The sequence below is a fragment of the Cricetulus griseus genome, chromosome 7 (genome assembly GCF_003668045.3).
Source record: "Cricetulus griseus strain 17A/GY chromosome 7, alternate assembly CriGri-PICRH-1.0, whole genome shotgun sequence".
NCBI lineage: Eukaryota > Metazoa > Chordata > Mammalia > Rodentia > Cricetidae > Cricetulus > Cricetulus griseus.
In genome coordinates, this window is record NC_048600.1 from 78,905,443 (window position 1) to 78,925,019 (window position 19,577).

Here is a 19,577-nt window from a genome sequence, read left to right on the forward strand (position 1 = left end):
GCATGGCCCCAATTTGGTTTATTCCCTTAATCCCAAAGTGTGAAGAGGCTCCCTGTGCCCCTGCCCCAGGGCTAGATGGGGCTCGGTGAGTTGATGATCAGGGTCTGCTGGTGAGCAGAGCAGTCCACACAATGGGCTGGTTGGCCAGTACCACTCCCTCTACCTGCTTTAGGGAACAAAATTATTGCTAGTCAGCTGTAACCTCCAGAAGAGGAGTCAGTGCCAGGTTCCACATACCTACTAAGCTGGGTGCCTGGATGGGAAAGTTGCTCTCAGATCCTAACGTGTGTGGGGGCCATGGAGACCTACATAGGGTCTGTATTCAAATCCTCAATTCGGAAATGCCAATGTGGAATAAAGGGAGCCTTTCTTCAACGTGGGGGAAATAAAGCTGTCAGAAGTAGATGGGTTAAGCAGTTTCTTTTGGAGCTGTGATTAAGGGTAGCCTGAAAGGTCTTTCTGGTTGTCCAGGACCCTGGCAGCAGGCAGAGGACAGACAGTGTCCAGGACTTCTCTTGCCTTATGAAAGGGTCTCCTCCTGTCCTGCTTCCCCTCTGGCCCTTAGGGTGATGCTGTAGGACCTGATGTCCCAGTCAAGGCAGTAAACAGACCCTCTCTGATACCCTCATCTTGCAAAGGCCATCCTGGCAAGCCCTTGAGTGGAGAGGTGGATACTGCTTGCCATAGAGGCCAAAGATGGATCAAAATAGGCACAAAGTCAAAAGGCAAAGGTCAAACAAAAGGCTGGAATCATCACCCAAAATGAACAAACAAAATCTGCACCACCAACACTCGCCGCATGGACGGGAGAGCTCTTTTCCTCTGCCCATCTCCACCCTGCTGCTGGACATGACAGCAAAGGCTGATGGGAAATCCTTGGCAGGCTAGGGGCGCTGCTCTGGGTGGTGTCTGGGGGCCCGTGGATGTATGTACATGTGTCGGGGTGGGCCACATCAAAGAGCTGTACTCTCAGACTCCTCTTCCGAGTCCCTCTTGTCAGTCACGGAGTGCCGCCGCGCATGTTCCAGGGGGCTCAGGCGGAGCGTTGACCCCAGCTCTATGTGGATGGAGGGGACATCAAAGTGGACAAGATCTGCAGAGAGAGGAGGAGGTGACAGGGCCAATTGCGGACAGCATAGGTAGCAGGGCAGCCTGGCTCTGCTCAGGCTAGCTCATTAGAAGTTGGGTACTGCAGGATCAGGGTGGCTGGGTCTGATCTGTTTCTGCCTGGGAGCCTACCTAGAGAACAAGGCTCTGTTCCAGTCTCTCAGCCTTTCTGCACCCAGGTCCTGATAGGCAGGGTGCTCCCAGGCAGGCCTCAGTAACATCTCCTGGGAATCAGTCTGCAGAGGCAGTCACTGCCCTCACTTAGAAACTGCTGTGTGTCAGCAGCTCAGAATCTTCTTAGGATGCTGGATCCACCCCACTCCAAACCCCCTGTTCTGAATCACTTTTACAAGGAGCAATAGAAGGTCACTCTGGCAAGGGCAGGGAGGATGAATGTACCAGAAGTTATAAGGCTAAGTGTCTGGCCATCTGGGGATCAGCAAAAGATAAAACCACCTCACAGGGCTGTCAGCTGAGTACTCGGCCCCTTAAACACCACACTAGGAGTGGTCCTGGAGCCTCCAGCCACTGCTGGGTAGATCCTGGAGGGCCCAGCCTGCTGAGGTCCTGAGCTGCAGGAGGTAAGTTGGGATGATGGGTTCCCTGGACCCTTCCCTCTGAGTTCTATCAATCCCCCACCCACCTAACCTACCTAGTTCTGGACTGCTGGGAGTTTTGTCAACCTGAGCTGGCAACAGCATTCCAGCTGACAGTACGCCAACCTGGCAGGGGCTCAGCCCTAGGCCACTCATAGGTTGAGTTTTATTTCTGTTGGCCTTTTAAAAAAATTTAATTAAACATGTTGAGAATAAATACCATACAGGCATTACATTTGGACACTGCCCTCAAAGACATTTTACAGACACACAAGCACTGCGACACCCCTACTCTGCCCATTGTAGCCTGTCTGGTTGCACAATGGTGGAGCAGATCTGGGTCTGAAGCTTGGCCCAGCCAGCACTAAGTGACCCCTGCAATGTGTGATCTGGATCCCACAGGACACCTAAAGGCTGACTCTTCTGCATGTGTGGAGCAGGCTGCTGGGGTCTGTCAGAAACATGCGCAGGCTCTCTGGAGGCAGAGCTGCAGACCTGTCTCACAGCAGGACTGCCAAATTGGAGCACGGGCATTGAGGAGCATAAACATGAAAGTTCAGACAGTGCCCAGCTAGCATAGGACTGTCTCAACCTTACCTTGGCAGTGCCCTCAAAGGGGCCTGGGCAAGAAGGATCACTCAGCGAGAGGGCAGGGCTTAGGGGAGAACCCTCTGGGACTGTTTCCTTCAGACCTGTGAGTACCAGATGCCTTGCTGCTAGTCAGCAGGACAAAATCCTCTCAATACTCTGGGCTTTATCCATGCTCTTGCCTGCTTTTTAGGTTTGATTATCTATTCTTGATGAGAAGGAACCCAAGCAGGAAATGTTAAAACCGTGTCCAGGGTTGGATGGAGGATCTGGTGGCTGTTGTTAGTACAGAAGTGCTGCCGTATGAACCATCCAAGCTTTGCCTTAGTGCTGACAATGGCACTTAGATCAGCTGGTGTAAACCCCTGGCCCTGTGCCAGACTATACCTGGTAAATGTTCTTGGGGACATGTCTCTCAGCAAAGGGGTCCAGGGAACAGTCTCAGTGGGCACAAAACCTTCAGAAGCTATAAGAGCAGGCCTGTTATCTGGGTAAACTGTTAACTTGAGAAAAGGGGGTCTGCTAAGATGGTGACATGGGTGGAAAGAAAGGGCTGGGTCCCTCTGCTGAGTGTCTCCCCCAGCTCCTAGTAAGAAGAAAGGAGAAACAGGCCAGAGATCTCAGAAAGCCACAGGCTCCTAAGCCAGGGGCCTTCCCTGAGGCTGGGGAAAGCTAGTAAGTGAAGTAGGCATGCTGTTGGTGGGTCTGAGCCACATGCAGTAAGAGGAGGGGCTGGTGGGATGGGTGGTAGCCAGGCAGCTGGCTGGGCTGGCTAGGAGGCATAAAGCGAGGTGAGCTGGGGCCAGCTTACCCTGAAAATCCCCCTCACACGTATCCAACACTGCGTCACTCATGTCACACAGCTGCAAGAACATAATGATAGGATTCGGAGAGAGGAACAAACAGGATGAAACACATGTAACAAAAAACACTACCCATGTCACAGTCCCAGAAAGGTCACACCGACTACAGGTTCTACACTGTCAAAGACCTATACATACAAGACACACAAAGGTCTGCTGCCCAAAGAACATTAAACAACAGGCATTGGGCAGGATATTACCTGCGTCAAAAGGTCAGACATTCAGCCTAGGCTATGGCAAGTGCGTGACCTGTGTCTCACAAGCTATAAGGCACTGTCCCTTCTTGCCTGCTGTTACCCACCTACCACTTATGTCATTGTGCCCTTTTCTGCCTTCTTGAATGACATCACTATTTATCCTACGTCTTGCAGAATGGGTTTCCTTGTATCCCTGCCTGGGAGTGAAGTGCTGAAGGAGCAGCCCCATGAGCTGCCTCTGGCCCGTGCCCTCTCTGGGAGCAGGTGTTGCCTTCCACAAGGACTCATCTGGGTCATGCGCTCCTGTAGCACTCACAGGAGGAGGGCACTGGCTGCCTGGTTCGGGACACTCCGTGGGTTTGACTGAGCTACAGAATGGGTGATAGCAGCTATGTGCTCATATTGATCTCTTTCTAAAGTACAGAAGCCAGGTCACAACTCCTGACCCACCACAAACACTTGCTATTTGACTAGCATTTGTGCTGGTAGCCAAGAGCTGGCCCCCACAAACTGTAGCTGCCATTTCATCTAGGGAAAAACAGGTTAAGTTCTGTGATGGGGAAAGAAGGCAGTATCTGAGCGAGGTCCCACTGTACCCAAGTAGCTTGGCAGTCTTTGTATGTGTGTGGCACATAATGAATGCAGGCATGTGGTTTTCTTAATGTGTGCGCTGGGGATAAATTCAGGTAGAGCAAATGGTCTGCCATTTGGCTTACATGGTGTGCAGCTCTGTAGCTTACACATACATCATGGTACATGGCAGTGTGTGCATGTATATGTCATGTGTGGTGTGCCTGTGCATGCAATAAGCACATGTGTATGTGTGATATATGTGCTGTGTGTGCATGTAGGTTTGTTGTATGTGTGAGTATGATGTGTACATGTGGTCTATATGTTTGTGTGTGCTTCATGTGAATGTAAGTCCATATGCGATGCACGTATGTGGCCGCTAAGTAAACATGCAGGTATGGGGCATCTATGTGTGTGGCATACAAATGTGTATGTGCACATGGGGGTGTGGTGTATTTATTGTGGTGTACTGGCTTGTCAACTTGACATGGACCAGAATCATCTTCGAAGAAGGGCCTCGACTGAGAAAATGCCTTAACAAGATTAGCCTGTGATGCATTTTCTTAATCGATGATTGACAGGAGAAGGGGGCCTAGCCATTGTGGGTGGTGTCACATCTGGGATGGTGGTCCTGGGTGCCTATGACAAAGCAGGCTGAGCAAAGCCACGAGGGGCAAGCCAGTAAGTAACACTCTTCCATGGCCTCTACATCAGCTCCTGCCTCCGGGTTCCTGCCTGGAGTTCCTTTTCCAACTTCCCTAGATGATGGACTATAAGGTTAAATAAACCCTTTCCTCACCAAGTTACTTTGTCCACAGTGTTTTTTCATGGCAATAGAAACCCTAAGACAGCGTATGGGTAGTATTGTTGCGGGGATATTTGATTGTACTGTGATACTCCGGGACTGTTGGTAAATTTAACATTGAATCAGCGGGCAGAGTCAATGACTAGCTGACTGGAATTAGCTGTAAAGATTTCGGGGAACCCAGGATACCATACAACAGAGAGGCACGGGAAAGAGTAGGAAGGGGCTTAGAAAGATTCAATCTTCGAAGCATGGAGAAAGATGGCCAGCTGGTCATTCCTCTGTGGCTTTTTTTTGATCTGTCAGATCTTTGGTCCAATATCTGACTCTTGAGTTTTTAATTAATATTAGAACAATTTAGATAAATGCCTCATCGTGTGTGTGTGTGTGTGTGTGTGTGTGTGTGTGTGTGTGTGTGTGTGCGTGCGCGTGCACACGCGCGCGCCGTGTGCACATCTGAGTATTTAATGTGAACATCCATGGTACATGTGATGTGGCACATATATGTGTGCAGTGTACATGTGCTTTCAATGTGTGCATGTGGTGTACATGTGTGTGAGGGTATCTGTAGGTATGCAGTATTGCTTACTGTGTCTCAAGCTGCGTCACCTGCTGTCTGCAGCAGTGCTCACCAGTGGTACTCTGGCTCTGTCTGCCCTATGAAATGAACTAGCTCTATTCAAGGCCTCAGCCCAGCACTCTACTTATCTTCCTAAATAAGAAAAGTGATCACATGACACTAGCAGCCACCTGAGATCTGCCCCTGACTTGATAATTGTGTAAGGCAAGTATCTAGGAGACATTTTTAAAACGTCCCATTTCTTCCACAGAGAACAGTGTTCACTAACTGTGATTTCATAGGCTTATGCATTTTCTCGGGAAGACAACTCCACCTTTGGTTTTAATTTAGCATAAAACTCAGTTAAGCAATTGCAGGTTTGACTAATTTGCTGCTGGAGTAACTGTGGTGAGAGAAGAGGAGGCATGTTTTTCTGAAGGTGACCCATTTCTAATATGTATCTGCAAATATATTTCCCTAGCAAGGCTTACTTTTCTACTCAGAAAAAAACCTCTCTCAGTTTCTGGGCTCTGTCTGGGAGAAGGTGACACTGCCTCTGTGCTTTGCTGCTAGCTTCTCTGGAGGTCTCACTCCAGAGGTCCTAATCCCACCAACTCTGTGGAATCAGATGCCTAGGCTGGAGTAGCCCCAAGAGCTCCCCAGCACATCAGCTGCTCTCCAGGACCACTGTCCCCAGGAGGCTTGTGGCCAGAGGTGATGCTCCTGCCCCTGGCACACTGCTAAGCTCCCAGGAGCCCTGAAGACAGCCCACAGCTTGCATACCTGTAGACATGCTTTCCCCCGGCGACATGCCGTCTAGCATGGGGTGTTCCGTGGACTGTGGACTCGAAGCCGACAGGCTGACACTGGGAGGCTGAGGTGGCGGCAGGGTGGGCCTCTGTCGGGGCTTAGGGGTGGGCCGAGACTTGGCTAAAGTGCTTGTGAAGACAGAGGGAGAGGCCAGGGGAGGGGCAGAGGCAGGAGAAAGCTGGCCAGAGGCCAAGGAGTACCCTGGTGGGCAGCTCAGTCCATAGGGTGATGGAGTGCTTGGTGGAGTGGGAGACAGGCTGACTGGGGACGGCTGGCCAGTGGGCTGGTCAGAAACAGTCCCTGGCTGCACGAAGGGGACCTTGGGAGGGATTGGTGCCAACTTCTTTGAAACTGTTAGAGAAAACACAGGACAAACAGCTATCAGGGAAGCCCACTAGGACGACTGATAGTATGTAGCCTCCTGGTTCCTAGCTGCCATTGCTTCCTCCTAGGATGCCAAGAGCAGCCAGTAAGCTTTTAAAAGTTAAGAGAGGAGGCGGAGTTTTCTTAACTTACCACCTGCTGCTAGCTAACTTTATTTCTCTTCCTCTTCTCACCGAATTCTAAGGGTGAGTCAACAAGGCTGGCTCTGCTGGAGAAGATTCTAGTTCAAGGTGTCCCCACAGGGGCTGCTCAGGGGTGCCTCCTAGGGAAGTAAATGGCCTTTGTCTGAAGCTGTGCAGTGACCTTGGTCTCCCAGCGATAAATCCTCTGATTACAGACACCCCAAGCCCACATGGACTCAGATCCCCACCTCAAGCGTTTGCACTGGCTGCCCAGGTTTTGGTTTGTAATATTTGAGTTAACAGATATAATAGACTTTGTGTATTGATAGAATGCAATGCATAATGGCAAAATTACAGTCATTACCATTCCCATGTCCCCAAGTGTGATCACTTCTGTGTGCTGGGAACTTGCCAAGACTTCCCTAGCTCTCTGGAAATGTCTAATTAATTACTGTATCTGGACAATAGTTACCCCACTGTGCAGTGGAACATTTGAACTCCACCCCTCACAGTTGTGACTTGGTAACTGCACCACCCCACCCCAGCCTGTGGCCATGGATCACTTTCTTTTATCCCTTTTCTATTAAGAATTGTACTCCCTGGGTGCAAGTATGGATGGACCAATTGGAATTTTCTCTTTTGCTCTAAGCTACCTACACTCAATGTGGCTACATTTTTTAAAGCACACCACTGCTCCTGCCTCTCCAAAGTACCTCTGTTTCCCTTTTATTTACTTAATCCTAGAGAATGCCTGCTACATTGAATTGAAAATGAATGGTATCCACAATGGAGATCCCACTGATAGGCAAACATCCCCAGAACAGGAACATTAGTCTTCAGAACTGAGAGGTGACTGCCAGTATATGACTAATGATACAAGGACCCCATTTAAGTCCCCAGAGAGGTCCAGTGGCTTCTTCCCCACCCCTACCCCTCCCCATAGCCACTCCCTCCATGAAAGGAATATCTAAGGATATCTTATTTCCCAGGCTTGTCTCTGCAGTGTGGATGAGAGGACTAACTACAGGCTCTGCTAACTTGGGGTCAGGTTTCTGTCTTCTAGTTGCTGCTACATGCCTTGAGGTAATTATTTTAGCCTCTTCTAAAAAATAAACAGGCCTCTTCTGTATAATATGAAGAACAGTACTTTCTGCACAGCAGTGTGGTAATTCAGTAGGATTATGTGGTCAAGCATCATAGCATCATGATATATTACAAAAGTCCTGATTCCCATCCATCTCCTACTGACCCGCTGTATTTGTGGTGCATTCCCTAGTGGGTTGGGTAATTTCTCAAAGCTCTAGTGCTAAGACTGGGAATGAATGATTCATTCATTAAGCAAGGGTTTCCAGAGGTCCTTACTACTGGGAAAATAGGTTTATGTCTGGCTTAAAAATAGTCACAAGAGGGGACCAACCTTTCCGGAGGGTGTGAGGACTCTGGTCTGCAGGAAGCTGGCTGGGGCTGGCAGCCGGCTGTGGCCCCAGTTGAGTCCCTGGGCAAGCTGTCCCCTGGATGGAACCTGGACTTCCTTTCTGCCCAGACCCTGGAGATAATTCCTTGCTTTTAGATACACTGAAATACAAATACACAGGACAAGGTACCTTTAAACACAGTCAACTTCAGCACCCACCTCTCTCACTGCATTGCCAAGTGTCTGGTCCCTGCTTAAGTATCACTGCTTCGTCTCAGTCCTTTCTCAAGGCCATTGATGGTCCTGAATAAGTGAGGTGACTGTCCCTTCCTGGAGCACTGATGGCTTGAGTTCCACTCTGATATTCTCAGCCAGCATCTTCTGCCCTCAGGTGACCAATGAGCAATGTGGAACACACATGTGGCCCTGCTATGTGATGTCCTCAACCAGGGAGGTCTAAGCCATTGTGAAACTAAATACCTGGATCTTTTTGTTCCTTCCATCACTGTGACATACCAGAATCAAGAAGGCTTCCTAGGGTCAGTGTGCCCAGCAAGGGCTGATGACACAACCTCCACTGCCAAGCCTCTGGCTATGGCTCTCCAGTCAAAGGGGCATGTCTCACTTTCCAATGAGTGATACATTCCACAGAAGTGCCCCTGAGAAGTGCTGATGTATAATAGTCCTAAAATGCTTCAGAGCCCAGGAGATCGATCCATCCTCAGGAGTATTTGTATGGCATAGATACACTGATACACCACATTGCATCTCTTTGTAAGATGGGGAAAAAAAAAAAAAAAACAAGTGATGCAGATGAGTGCTGCAAGAGGGGGCCATCTCAATCAATCTGGTCATGTGCCTCTTCTCTCTTGACCAGCTTGTCTGGACCACTATTGCCAACCTCTACATCTCCAAGCTCCCACTGCCATGTCTGCAGCTTCCATGGACCCAGAGTCCTACAGGTGCACAGCCAGCATCAGGGCTTCTCTGAGCCTAAATCAGCAGCCACTGCAGCACACCCAGTCTTGTCTCTTTTTTTCCCTTTGTTACTTTTATATTTTGAAATGGAATTATGTTCTACTCATTAAAGGAGGCAAGCATTCAAAAAAGAGTTGTGATCTAATTTAGGAGTCGTCTAAGTTAAAGGTTCAGGCTACTCAGCAACCCTCCCACCCAGTGTCCATGAGGGTGTGTGGATCCCTAGCATAGCAATAACTGCCCACGCAGCCTCTCTAGTTCTCTGGTTGATACACGAGAAGAGAAACAAACCACTCCATGATGCTGTTCTCCCTTCCAAGTCTTGTCCTCTGCCTGGGCCTCACCAGGTATATTATCCCTTCCTTACACTCTGGACCACATTGAGCTCAGTGCTGTAGTCTCGTGTGTGTGTGTGGGGGGGGGGTAGGGGATGGGGGCGGGGCATGAGATATAGGGCAGAAATACTGTTACTAACTTTAGGCAGAGAAAGTTCTGATAATGTTCAATGAACTGGTGATGGGTTAGATGTTCTCTTTTCTGAAAGGCAATGCTACCACACAGCATGCTGTGAAGGTCACCACACCCCAAGTGACTGACACCTTTACACCTCTGGTCTACACTAATTTTAGTAGTGAAAACTGCTCCTACAGACTTAAAGGCAGAAGAAGGGAGAAACTCTGACATCCTAAAGTTCAATTCAGGGAACGTATGTAGGCATGAGAAGAGAGACATGGAGGGTGGCAAGTTCCCAGCAGGTTCTGGAGAAGTGCCACCTTCTATGTCTGCTTGGGGATGCTGTTCTTGGAAAGCCTGAACTTCACAAGGTAATCCAGGGCAGATGATGAGGATGACTGCGTGCTGGCGGGATGCAGAAAGCCAAACATGAATGCTTAGATGTGGGGGTGAGCAGATCCAGGAGGCCTGGAGTGGGAGTCAAAGCCCAGGCACCCCAGCATACATGGCAGCCTTCCATGGCGGGGGCTGGGCTTACCTGGGGCGGTCAGGGGTGGGCTGTAGGCTGGCACCTGATGGAGAGAGCGCAGGAGCCGGAGTGACGGGGCTGTCTGGGACCTGCTCCAGCAGGGGTGATGGCAAGGGTGCAGCCAGCTCGGAGGGTGGGGCAGGAGGCTGCATGGAAGGCGGGGCGCAGGATGCTTTCCGACCAGCAGAGGAGCCTCTTCGAGCCACCCAAGATGTGTCCATGACCCTCACACCCATGCTGGCGAGGGACACAAAGACATCTGCTTACCCACATGTGACAGGTGACATGTTCCCTCCCTCATGAAGCGGAGACATTCAAGCAATCTGTGTTAGGAGAGAGCAGCAGGCTTAGCACCCTCCTAGGCTCTGGGAAGCAATGCCCACAGTGGAGGTGTATGGCTAGCGACGCTCCAGTGCCTGGGCTGCTGGGGACCAGCCCAGGCCTGGCACGAGCAGCCCTCCCACAGTGGCAAAGCACAACAGGGCACAGCCAGCAGCTTGGGAGTCCACAAGCTGTGTTTTCACCCTCTGTCAAAGCCAGCAGGCCCTGGGATAATGGCCCCCAAAGCATCGTGGGGTGTGGAACTCAAGCTGTCCTCAGAGCAGAATGTGGCCTACCTGGGGAGGGGGTGGCAAGGGAAACACTCCCATGTGAGATGAAGGTGGGTGGGACGGGGACAGACAGCACCAGTCTAGGACATGAGCCAACCAGCAGGAGACTTCTAAATACATCCTTTTTGCAAGGTGGTCTCTACCCCCAGCTTTGCCATTGCTGGGTATCCTGTCAAGGCACAACCTCTGTAGGCCACAGCTGCTGATCTACATAGCATGGGAGGAGCTGCTCATGCCTCTGGTCCCTCCAGGCTTGGAGTCTAGTTTGATGATGAACACACAGCTCCAAGTAAGTCGGCCAAGCAACCAAACATGGCACATTCACCCACTTGCCGAGCTCACTATCACACAGCTTGCTTGCTTTAAGAGACTGCCAGTGGCCTCGTAGCTACCAGAGGATACTGTACCTTTGGATTTTCCTAAGGCTGCAGGGACAGAAACATACAGATATTAGTGTCAACAAATCTACACCTCCCTTTGGACACAGAGGTGGTGTGTCTGCATGGAGTCTCCTGTGAAGGTGTGTGACAAGGTGACTACTGTTTAGTTGGTCTCCGAGCCTCTCCTGTGTCTACACAAGCCACAATCATGCAGGTGGATAGAGGAGAGCTGCAGAGATGGCAGGACTAGGGGGTGATGGAATTATCAGAGAGCCAGATATCTGCTCATTTTCACGTTGCATGAACACAGAAAGCTTTTAGTACCCCATCATCCGGTCCAGAGGGACCTGGACCCTTAAGCAACAGCTTCATTGACTAATACAAGAACTCTAGTGTGGAGGGGGTCATGAACTTTGGTGCCAGGACAAGCCACACTCTAGGCCATGCCCATCTCTAGCACAGTAGGGTGAAAACAGAGGATACTCATGTGCTCAGTCTCTCCTCTTCTCACTCAATGATCAGAATTGCTGAGCCATTACACCATGGAGTCCTGCTTGTCTGAAATGGTCACATTACATTTTTGAGGTGCAGCTAGATAAAAGGCCAATTCAAATAGAGATCAGCTGTAGCAGGTGGAATGGATCCTTTAAGGAAGCATGCCTCAGCACAGACCTGAGGGAAGGTGCTACCAAACAAACCTAGGCTGCATCAGCTTCCTGAACCTTTCATGCCCAGTGCATGGCCAGCATCTCTCGGATCCCCTACTGGTTTCAAGGGGCATCTTGGAATGGAGAGGGGAGTCTCTTCTCCCAGGACTCACTGGCTTTCATCTTCTTGAACAAACACCTTCATAAGGCATCCAGAAAACCTCAGGAATGACACCAAACTCTGGGGTGGGGTCAGTGAGTGTCCCCTGGTAGTCACAGCAGGCTAAGGGAAATCAGCAAACTATGCTTTCTGGGTTTCAGAATTTATCAGGACAAAGGGGGAGAAAAGCTTATTCTTGCCTGAGGGGAGGGAGTTGAGAACACTTAGCTGCTGCAAAGGTCAGGGAACACAGCAGACAGGCAGTCACAAGAGTCTGGAAGTCCCACCCCTCTGCTCTTCTTTGCCACATTCTCTTGTGCTTAGAAGGATCTTCCCTCATCAGGGAAGGGAAATTTGGTCCTTAGAAGCAGGGCTGTGGGAAATGCTTTCTTTTTCCAAGGGCAGCTTCCAACACTGGGACCCTCAGACCCCAGACTACCCACTGATCTGGTTCAGCCAGGGAAAGAGCAGGCTTGGGCACCAGTTGGGTACTGAGCAAGTCCTGGTAATTATGACAGGCAAATGCCAACAACTGAGAACTACAGGCTGAGTGCACACTGCCACATTCACCAGAGGCTGCTGAGCTATGCCAGTTACCCCTCTGCCTGCTGAAGAGACAGATGGGTAGAACATCACAGGTTCAGTGAACACACATACCATATCCACTGACATTTTCAAGTAGTTATAGAAATCTTGGGGTGACTCAATGGCAAAGGTAGAAGCTATGCTCTCGAATACCTAAATATTCATTTACACTCAAAGGAGTAAGCTGCTAATTCTCTATGTTTGAATGTCCAGATAAACTCAGCCCAATGCAGCTATGATGAAGCTGCCCAAAAAGGGGCTGCACATAGACAAGGGTATTAAACCATAAGTCTAAACCAACGTCAAGTCTTTGTTCCTTGTTGTCTCAGAAGAGATCAGAGCAGGCTCAAGGTGCTGCTTGTGTTTAAGGTTGACAAAATGGAAGTGTGTGTAATAACAAGCTGACTCCAGAGGGTGCTGCTAATGGAAATTCAAGGCCAATGTGGAGGCTCAAGCACCCCCACAAGTCCTTCTTGTGAAAACCAAGCGATTTGCCTCAGAGAAATGGAGCAAGTACCAGGTTAGGAGGAGACCCTGAGAAGCTAAGGTTGGGGAATCTATGGATAGGAGGCACACGGTGAGCCCCAGGGAAGCAGGATGGACTGAAGAGGTGGCGCCTACAGAATCTGGGAGTCAAGGGTGAGGTGCTGATTTCCCACTGCTGTTAGAGCAGGGAAACTCCAGCCAGACAACTGTTGTCACCACTCCTCACTGGGACTCATGTGAGTGAGATGACAAGTCTTCTTCCTCTCTGTCTACCAGAACCTTCCATTTATTTCTTTGTTATTATAGGCTTTTGTAACATACAGTCTTGTGGAGCACAGGTTAGCCTCCACCTCCCACGGGCTGGCATTACAAGTGTGTGCCATCATCCACAATCAAGCACCATTTGCATGAGATTTGTAATAAATCACACTTCGGCTTTTTTCAATGAGACAATAAGAAAGAAAGGTCTCTAAGATGACCCATGCTTCTAGTCCCAGGCAGACCAATTACTGACTCCTTGTAATTCTCTCCTCATAGATAAAATGGGGGCAAATACCTCCTTCCTGCCTTCAATGTCCATAAGGGTAACTTTTGATGACAGACCTGGCACATCTTCATAGCACTGCCTGAGGGCAGAAGTGACAGGATGGTTGTGCATGTGTGAGAGATGGTGTTGTGGTTTGGAGAGGGCTATAGTGTGTCCTCTGAGTATGTGGTAGAAGATGCTAGGAGTTGGTGGACCCTTTAAGAGCTGGGACCTAGCACTCAAGGGGATAGGTCACAAGCGACACTATCCTCAAAAGGACCTGAGGAGTTTCTGATGGGACCCTGCTTCTCACATGAGAGATGTTTCTAAAAGGGCAAGCATGAGCCCTAAACCTCTCTCTGACTCCCTGTCTTGCCATGTCATCTCTTGCTTTTGCCTGCACTCCTACTGCCTTCTGCTATAGGATACAGCTGAGGGGATCTTCACTATTGCTAAGCCAAGACTGGCACCATGCCTTGGAAGCTCTGGAACTATGAGTTATGTAAACTTCTTTTCTTTACCCAGTGTGGAGTTTAAAAGAAAATGAACCCCATAGGGAGTGGCACTATTAAGAGGTGTGGCCTTATGGAGTTTGTGTGGCCTTGTTAGAGGAAGTGTCACTATGGGGCCTGCCTTTAAAGTCTCATATATGCTCAAGCTACTCCCAGTACACAGACTCCTGCTGCTACCTGCAGATCAAGACGAGGAATTCTCAGCTCCTTCTCCAGCACCATGTCTGCCTGCAGCTGCCATGTCCTGTCATGATGATTGAACTAAACCTATGAAACTATAAGCCCTAATCAAATGTTTCCCTTATGGTAGTTGCCATGATCATGGTGTCTCTTCACAGCAATCAAATGCTGGCTAAGACACCTAGTCCCCAGCATTTAGTTATAGCAACAAAAAGTTAACTAACATAAACACAAAGTATGTCAAAGAAGAGGTGTGCCCAGCTAAGGAACTGGTATTTTATCAGGTGATAAGGCAGGGATGTAGCAAATAAGAACATATCTTGTATGAGGGGCCTAGGAGCTGGTTTGTACTGCCTCTATGAGGTGGTGACTCTCTAGCCTCTTCTATTCAAGGTGACAGAGTGGGTTTTGGAAGCAGTACATTTGTCACAAATGCCAGACTTGCCAATTATTAGCTGTACGATACAGATACAGATGAGTGACATTTGAGTATCCTTTGTAATGTAGGATTGGCACACCTTCTCTCCCTCAGGGGTGTTTATAGAACAATGAACATAGGCCCTCAGCCCTTGGAGCCCAGACAGAGGCCGAGCATCCTTCATCTGAAATTATGGCATGCACAATGCTTCAAATCCCAAAGCCTTGTGAGCTAATGAGAATGTCAGAAATCCTGCACTTGACCTCAAGTGCTGACTTGCAGTCAAAGGCCAGGGGCAGGGAAGATGCTGTCTAAAGTGACCTTTGGGATATATATGTGAAATATATTTCATTTTTATTCTTGGGTTGCACCCCCAAGACGTTTTGTATGTTTAAGCATATACTCCAAATTTTGAAATATTTCTAGTCCTAAACTGTTTTGATAAGGGACACACAAGCTTGAGGAAGAATCAACAGTGGTAATATCCTGTCATTCCAGGGGCAAACTAGCGACAGCATGAGATGGAGACACTGAGAAGATGCCACCTGGGTTTAACATCTGACATCAGAGTTCTTCCTTCCCTAGCAATAAAGCATGGAAGAAGGGTGGCTCAGAGCTCCTCTTCCTTCTGTCACTCTAGCCTGTTAGTCCAATCAAGATTGGATTCTGAAGAAGGGATACTGGCAGCCTAAGAGAAGACTCTAGGTGTATGGAACTAAAATTAAGAGGGGGGTTCACACAACCCTGCCTGACATGGTTGGGATAAGTATCTTCCAAAGGCCTAAGTGCTGAAAGCCTGACCTCTGGCCTGCAGCCCTCTGGGGAGATGATGGAGCCTTTAGGAGCTGGTCCCACAGAAAGACACTAGGGTACCAGCAGTGTGCCTCAGAAGATGTGGTTGGGGCCCCTCCTCCTCTTTTCTCTGAGCATCCTCTGCTGTGAACTTCTATGTCTCGCACTGAGGCCCAAAGGCAATGGGGCCAAGCAACAGTTGCAAATCTAAAGCCATTATCCACAGTAAACTCTCCTCCTCCTCCTCCTCCTCCTCCTCCTCCTCCTCCTCCTCCTCCTCCTCCTCCTCCCCCTTCTCCTCCTCCTCAGTTGACTGTGGCAGGGATTCAGTTACATTAGCAGAGCTCTGACTATTACATCTGCACTTTTCAGCAGGAAGAGGAGGCAAGAATAAGAACTGCCATCTTAGTGGAAAGGTTCACTGGAGAACAAAGTGACAGAGGTCAGGGGACCTAGCTATGAAAGGTCACAAACTTCCTGCCTAAAGAATGGTTTGTAAGTTAAAGACAGCCCTTCATGACCTTCAGGTATCATTGGTCAGTTTGGCTTTAGTATGCTTGCAGAGTTATCTCAAGCCCTTGGCATAGTGTAGAAAGACAAAAATATCAAGTATTTAAGAGGCAAGGAAAAGGGTTTGTCAGGATGCCGCAGAAGAGTGGGGCCAGGCATGCCATTACTTTAAAGATTTCTTTTTTACATGTGATGTGCCTCTGCCTGTGTGTGACAGGTGTGAGGGTGCCTATGGGGTCTGGAAGAGGGCACTGAATCCCATGGAGCAGGATTTCCAGGTGGTTGTAAGCCACCCAACCATGCTGGGAATTGAACTTATGTCCTTTGGAAGTGCAGCAAGTACTCTTAACTGCTGAGCCATCATTCTTCTAGCCCCACTGTCCTACTTTATAACCTTAAAGATGTGGGGATGTCACTCAAAAGTTGAGACTTCCTGAGAGAGCTGTCACTGCTCCCTTGGGACATCAATTTCTCTCCAAGGGATGCTTAGATTCTGCACCAGTAGTATTCCTAGATTTAGTGTCCCCAGAGACATAGCAAGTAGCTATAGGGTTAGTCTCAGAAGTTCCACAACACACCTGTCCTCAGCCAAGAACATCACCATGGCTTGCTTGGATGCCAGTGAAGGTCATTGAGACACCAACATGGAACAAGGAAAACTAAATTATCGGATGAATCTTTCCTATAATACTGCTCGCTGGCAGCTGCAGTAAATGGTTGTATTAGGCTCCTGCAGCTGCAGTGATAGGTGCCACAAAAGTGGCAAATGACAGACGTAAACACAGTTCTGGAAGCAGATTCCAGATTCTCTATCATTATGGTCCACTCAGCAGAGGCACGGCTGTGGTCCCTTCAGGGGCTCTAGGGGACATGTGATCTATTTCTGTTCCAGCTTCTGGTATCAGCCAACCTTCAAATCTCAGCTCCACCATCACAGCTCTAGTGCAGCATAGTTCCCTGCCTTCCCCTTGTAAATGATGTGCTATAGGAACCACTGAGAAGCCAGTTCAACCTCCTACTTCAAGATCCTTACTTTAATCACTACTGCAAAGAGTTTTGTTTTGTTTTGTTTTGTTTTTTTCAGAATAAAGTAATATATACAGGTTGCAGATTTGGACCCCATATCTGTGGGTGGCTATCATCCTGTGTGTCATGATGAAAACCACAGATGTGAGCTCTTGACTCTCACCCATGACTCACTGAAGACATTCCACTTGTGGTGTTATGAATCAGAAAGGCCTCATGGCCAGCCCCGTGGAAAGCAAGCTGCCTTATGTGACAACTAGGGTTTAGAAGCCATTGGCCCCAAAGATGCTCTTGATGCTGGCAGAAGACTTCCCACTTATGTCCAATTTTATCCGGTTTGTTGGCCCCAACTTTTCTGATTTGATAATAATAGCTTCATGGATATATAGTTTGCAGTTTCTTTTTATCTTGGGCAAAAAACCTTCAACAACATCTATTTAGTGTCAACATTTCACTGGGCAACTTATTTTAACATTTTTCTCAAGATATATTAAGAGCTCAGAAATGGTGACAGATGTTGAGAATTAGTGAATACTGTGCTACTCAGTGGATGTGGAGTGCTCTCCTCTCCCTCAAACAGCAATAACTCATCTTTCCTTCAAAATTCAGAACTGACCATGCTGGCTTAGAAAATCTGTTACTGGCCAATTTCAGTTTTGTCTGAACATGACAGACTATACATACAAACTATGCTAGCTGTGGCATCATTAAATACATAATCTCATATGACGGTCATGTATGTGAGCTATCCTTACCCAAATGTCATCATGTGGTACATGGCTTCAAATCTTGCCCTGGCAGACAGCTCTTTGAGGGTTAGCTTAAACTATGCTTTCTATCTTATTTGCTGTGGAATACAAATTTTAAAATACACACAATACATTTTACTTCAGGTATTGCACTAATACTTAGACTGGAAGGGTAGATGATGGAAATAAAAATTTTGAGCTTATAAAATTCATGTGTGTCTGTGTGTGTGTGTGTGTGTGTCTGTGTCTGTGTGTGTCTGTGTGTGTGTGTAAATGCACCACAGCATGTGTGGAGGTTAGAAGACAACTTGTGAGAGTAATTCTCTCCTTTCACCATGCAGGGCCTGGGGATCATACTCAGATCACCAGGCTTGGCAGAAGTGCCTATACATACCGAGCCTCACACAGGCTCCAACCTTAGATCAGCATGGCACACAGATGGGACACTTCATTCCCAGTGTTCTGAAGCTACAGAACTTTACCAGAGGGGTGACATCAGCTTAAAATGCCATGGGCGAAGCTGCTGCCACACCTGTACACTGAAGGAGGCCAGTAGACTTGGAAGAGCCCGGTGATTCTAAGGTGTTCTCTATGGCTTGGCCAGCACCAGCATCTACCTGTGAGGGCATCCTGGCGGCTTGGCGAGGGGTCACATGGGTACTGGGCTGCTGCTTACAAGGAGCTTTAAAAGAAAAGCCCAATGTGCACTCTAGTTTTCTGTCTCTGTCTGATTCTAGTTTTGCTACTTTTTTTTGTAAAGATTTTTCTCTTCCATATTTGAATGTCTAAGAGTTTCTATTTTCCCTCTCCCTACTAGATAGTGAACACACACAAATGCACACATATGAAAATAACCCCATACATCTCACACATTATCTTTGTTGAGTAAGGTCACAAGCAGGAGAAGTAACCCACTGAAGACAACTGCCCCTCCCCTGACATCACAGGACACAGTCTTAGGACACACACTGCAAATTCTAGCTCCCAGTGCCAACTCCCATACACAAGGAGGAGGGGCAGTTTGACTCCCTCCCTTCCACAGCCCCCAGGCTTTTTTGGCATTTGCCTTTCCAACACATCCTGGTGGTTCCTAGTTAAAGAGGGAGGTCTGGTGGCTGTAGTCCCCCCATCATCCTAGTTTCATTGACTTGGTGCTCCATGCTCCTGCCCTGAAGGAGCAATTGTAGACTATGATTGCATATAAATAGTTTTTAATTCCTAATCATAGTTTACTTAATTGACTGGCTTGGCAAACCATGATAACCCACTCTGGCAGCAGGTATACTGACACCCTTGGTGGGCTGGACTCTCATCAGTCCACAGACTCTGCTGTTCCTGGGTGGCTACTCACCATGACTCACTGGAGTGGGTTATGTAACCTGCTTATGCCTCTGTTGCTTACATTGTGTAATTAGGCATTATGTAAACTGATTTAATGAGCGCATGGAGCGGCTGCTCCTCTCATTCACACACTAAGCTGGGTGAACTTGAACTGCATTCAAGCAGGCAGACCCTTCGAAACCTAGAAAAGCTGTATACTTGGGCCACTGCTAAGTGAGGGTTCCTTTCCTGCCTCACAATGAAACTTAGTCATTAAAGGTGCTGTGTGTGCAAGTAAGCCACTCAAGGTGGCAGGTTAGCAGGCCTACAGTTAAGACAAAACTAGTGAAGAGGTAGGGATGGTCATACATTTATACATGTGGGCTTTTTTTTTTTTTTAATTCTGTACTACTGAGATTTAACTTCACATATGCAAAGAGTGAGTTGTGCCACTGGGTTACACTCCCAGCTACACATCAGTGTATTCTGAGCCAAAATAAAGAGTTTATGGGCTGAGGGTGTGGCTTATCTGCCAGAGTGTTTATCTAGCACGGACACAGTGTGAGTTCAATCCTCAGCACTGCCTAAAACCAGGTATGTGGATACACTTTAGACTCCCAGCACTTGGGAGATGGAAATAGGAAGATTAGAAGTTTAAGGTTATCTCTTTAAATGGACAGTGTGTGGCTAGCCTGGGCTA

At 48.4% G+C, this 19,577-nt stretch overlaps 1 protein-coding gene across 2 annotated transcripts in view; it reads right to left on the reverse strand.

Moving 5' to 3' along the window:
* Window positions 1–17: 17 nt before the first annotated feature.
* The window catches only part of Arhgap44 (Rho GTPase activating protein 44), a 159,423-nt gene continuing 139,863 nt past the window's right edge, over window positions 18–19,577 (reverse strand). Inside the window, exons 17-21 of one of the 2 annotated variants that reach the window (XM_035447638.1) lie at window positions 9,985–10,212; window positions 8,019–8,176; window positions 6,069–6,446; window positions 3,103–3,154; window positions 956–1,093 (exon numbers count right to left, since the gene is read on the reverse strand). In XM_035447638.1, the coding sequence (XP_035303529.1) occupies window positions 3,147–3,154; window positions 6,069–6,446; window positions 8,019–8,176; window positions 9,985–10,212 (772 nt within the window). In that variant the 3' untranslated portion in view covers window positions 956–1,093; window positions 3,103–3,146. Of the gene's footprint in view, window positions 1,094–3,102; window positions 3,155–6,068; window positions 6,447–8,018; window positions 8,177–9,984; window positions 10,213–19,577 lie in introns of both variants that reach the window. The other variant, XM_027427147.2, reaches the window with a different exon arrangement.